General features: G+C 35.2%; 1 protein-coding gene across 1 annotated transcript; it reads left to right on the plus strand.

Annotated features, from left to right (window-relative positions):
- The first annotated feature begins 1,592 nt into the window (after nt 1–1,592).
- On the plus strand, nt 1,593–3,084 carry LOC108223507 (phospholipase A1-IIdelta). The gene has a single exon (XM_017397807.2). It carries the CDS (start codon nt 1,734–1,736, stop codon nt 2,967–2,969), a length of 1,236 nt encoding a protein of 411 aa, XP_017253296.1. The 5' UTR covers nt 1,593–1,733; the 3' UTR covers nt 2,970–3,084.
- Nucleotides 3,085–3,441: the final 357 nt, after the last annotated feature.

Raw genomic sequence — 3,441 nt, forward strand, 5'->3', positions numbered from 1 at the left:
CTTTTATTGACTATTCATTATTTGTTTCTTTAAATAGAATAGTTACTTTTAAATTGTGATTGTAATTGGGAATATTCTTTATGAATATTTATTACAATTTATGGGAGTCATTAATTATGACTTTATTGTGCCTTTAATGGTTTTGTTCAAGTTTGGATGCCATTTTGTGGCTTGTTTACCATTTTGACTCACTTGATTGTTGCTAATCGAGTAATTGCTTTTAAATATATGCTCTAAATGCTTTAATTCTCATTGATTAGAGTTTATTGCAATTTGTTAACCGGTGTATATTTATTTGCAGTCTTGATTCATGGTTTTGTTCGTACCGTATATGGGTGGCCATAATTGATGGCGTATATTCTTGGCCTAATAATCGGCAATTTGGTGCCATTTTGTTGGCTTGTTTATTAATTTTAATTTAAATTTTATTAAAAATTTTAGATATTTTTTGAAAATTATAGTTTTATTTTATTACATTTTATTAATTATTCTCAGTAATTATTTATTATTTATTTTGTTATATATCTAGCCAAAGGGTCTCCCTTTGGTTAGATATATTTTTTATTCTGTTTTCTTTCTTGTTTTTTTTCTTTTTGTCAAATATATTATATATATCATTTCTTCTACTTGTACCCTCTTTTGATAATCTATATTGATTTAATTATTAAATTTATTATTATTATTTTTCTTGTTATTAATGGATTGTATTTGTTTCAGGTGGCGTGGTCTTACAAATTGGGACGATTTCTTTTCGGACATTAAGGTCTTATTGTCTAAGCTTCCGGAGACATTTTCATGTCTTTCGGTTAGATGATAAGCTTTTTTGAATGAAAGAAACTCCTCGGAGTACTGGGCGTATATCGATACGAGCAAGTGTATTTCTGTCAAAAAAAAAAAAAAAAAAAAAAAAAAAACTTTACGCGGCTGGATGGTCAAAAATGTAATTAATGAATGATTTTCTTGACGGACATTCTTTTGATGTTTCTCGATTATTGTCCGTCATTATTTTCTGTCCCCAAAAAATATGATCATTATTATTTTTTAACTTTTAAATCATGGGTTAAAATTGGAATCATCATCATTATACCAACTATAACCATCGCTAACCCTTTACATATTAAGTTGACTCTTTCGAGGTCCGCGGCCGTGTTCTAAAGCGCATGTTTTGTCCGGTTCGAAGCCCCAAGTTCGTCAAAAAATAGAAATAATTAAAAAGTTTTGTGATAAAATAATTTATAAATCATTTTTATTTTATTGATATTTTATTAATTACTTATAAATCATTAATAAGTAAAATTATCCCCATTGATATTTTAAATTCCCGATCTATCATAATAAATTAAATGACATGAAATTATTCTATAATTCACAATTTTAAATTCAGTTAAACAAGCTCCTAATCATACATCTAACCTGCTGGCTGCTTTTAGCTTAGTTTGATCCAGTGGATGAATAATTTAATCCGGATTACGTAGTTAATCTGGACCCTAATTGACCCATGCTCAAGACTATTACTCAAGAACACTTAGTTTGACCAAAACCACTAACGAACATTTACACTATAATAATGCAATTCACATAATTTCTATTGTGAACATTACACTACAATAATGCAATTCACATAATTTCAATCCTCCATACACAACTGCCCCTCTTTACATATAAACTTTATCCACCCAAAACCATTACAACCTCTGCTTTCTCCTCAACAAAAACACCATTCCACATTTTTCATGACAACTCAAACACAAACAGAGACCTCATGGCCGGAACTCATGGGCAGCAAAGACTGGCAAGGCCTTCTCAACCCCCTGGACCTCAGCCTCCGCCACCTCATTCTCCGCTGCGGCGACTTCTGCCAAGCCACTTACGACGCCTTCAACAACGACGAGAATTCCAAGTACTGCGGCAGCAGCCGCTACGGCAAAAAGGACTTTTTTCAGAAAGTCATGCTCACAAATGCGTCTCAATATCAAGTCGCCTGCTTCCTCTACGCCACTGCTAAGGTTAGCAGCGGCCAGGCCTTCCTCCTCCGGTCCCGGTCCCGCGAAGCGTGGGACCGGGAGTCGAATTGGATCGGATACATAGCCACCACTACTGATGAGGCCAGTGCCGCCTTAGGCCGGCGGGAAATCTACGTGGCCTGGAGGGGGACCACACGGGACTACGAGTGGATCAATGTGTTTGATCCCAAGCCTGCCTCCGCTAGGCCGTTGCTGAGCCAGAAGAATCAGGAGCTGAGTGGTGGAAATGCTAGTAGTAGTAGTGATGAGGATGATGATCTGCCGAAAGTGATGCAGGGTTGGCTGACGATTTACAATTCAGACGATCCGAATTCTCAGTTCACGAAACTGAGTGCCAGAGCACAGCTTATGAGCAAGATCACGCAGTTACTGAAAAAATATGAAGGTGAAAATGTGAGCATCACTTTTGCAGGACACAGTCTTGGTGCCAGTTTATCCGTGGTATCCGCCTTTGATTTGGCTGAAAACGGTGTTACTGTGCCTATTTCTGCATTCATTTTTGGTTCTCCGCAAGTTGGGGACAAACGTTTTAATGATAAACTAAAAGAGTTTGCAAATGTGAAGATTTTGCATATAAGGAATAAGATTGATCTTATTCCCTTGTATCCCAGTATTTTGCTCGGATATGTCAACACAGGTGTGGAGTTGTTGATAGATACCCGAAAATCACCTAATTTGAAAGACACAAAGAGCCCGGGTGACTGGCATAATTTGCAGACCATGTTACATATTGTGGATGGATGGAATGGGGACAAGGGAGAGTTCGAGTTGAAGGTGAAGAGAAGTCTGGCTCTGGTGAATAAGTCAAGTGCAATCCTGAAAGAGGAGTATTTGATTCCTGGGTCTTGGTGGGTTGAGAAGAACAAAGGGATGACTATTGATGAGAATGGAGAATGGGGTTTTGCACCCCCTGCAGACGAGGATTTGCCTGTCCCTGAATTCTGACCATTCAATAATAATCTGTTGTGAATTTTTAAGTTGTGCTTCTGTAAGGTGTGATTTCCTTTCCTGTTTACTTTGTGTTTGTGTTTCTAATAATGCCTTTACATATCTTAATTCATGGTTTTCTCAAGTTCAATTACGTGGAAGCGATTATAGGTTGTAATAGTATAATATAACTAGTTGACAATCCGCGCGTTGCAACGTCTTATAAAAATTATACTTAGTTATTTGATATTAATATTTGTAGAATAAAATAAAATTATGACAGTCTATTAAAATTATATTAATGATTAGAATAAAATAAATTTTATATTATAAACTTATCGATGCAATACCAATATTAATATGTAAAATTTAAAAATTAGACTATAATTCATGAGTGAAAAAATGAAAATAAATTTCTACATGTATTACGATTTAAAGCACAACGAATCGTAATTTGAGTTGTGTTTTTTTCCCAAAAAATAATCATGTT

This window comes from Daucus carota, chromosome 5 (assembly GCF_001625215.2).
Source record: "Daucus carota subsp. sativus chromosome 5, DH1 v3.0, whole genome shotgun sequence".
Taxonomy (NCBI): domain Eukaryota; kingdom Viridiplantae; phylum Streptophyta; class Magnoliopsida; order Apiales; family Apiaceae; genus Daucus; species Daucus carota.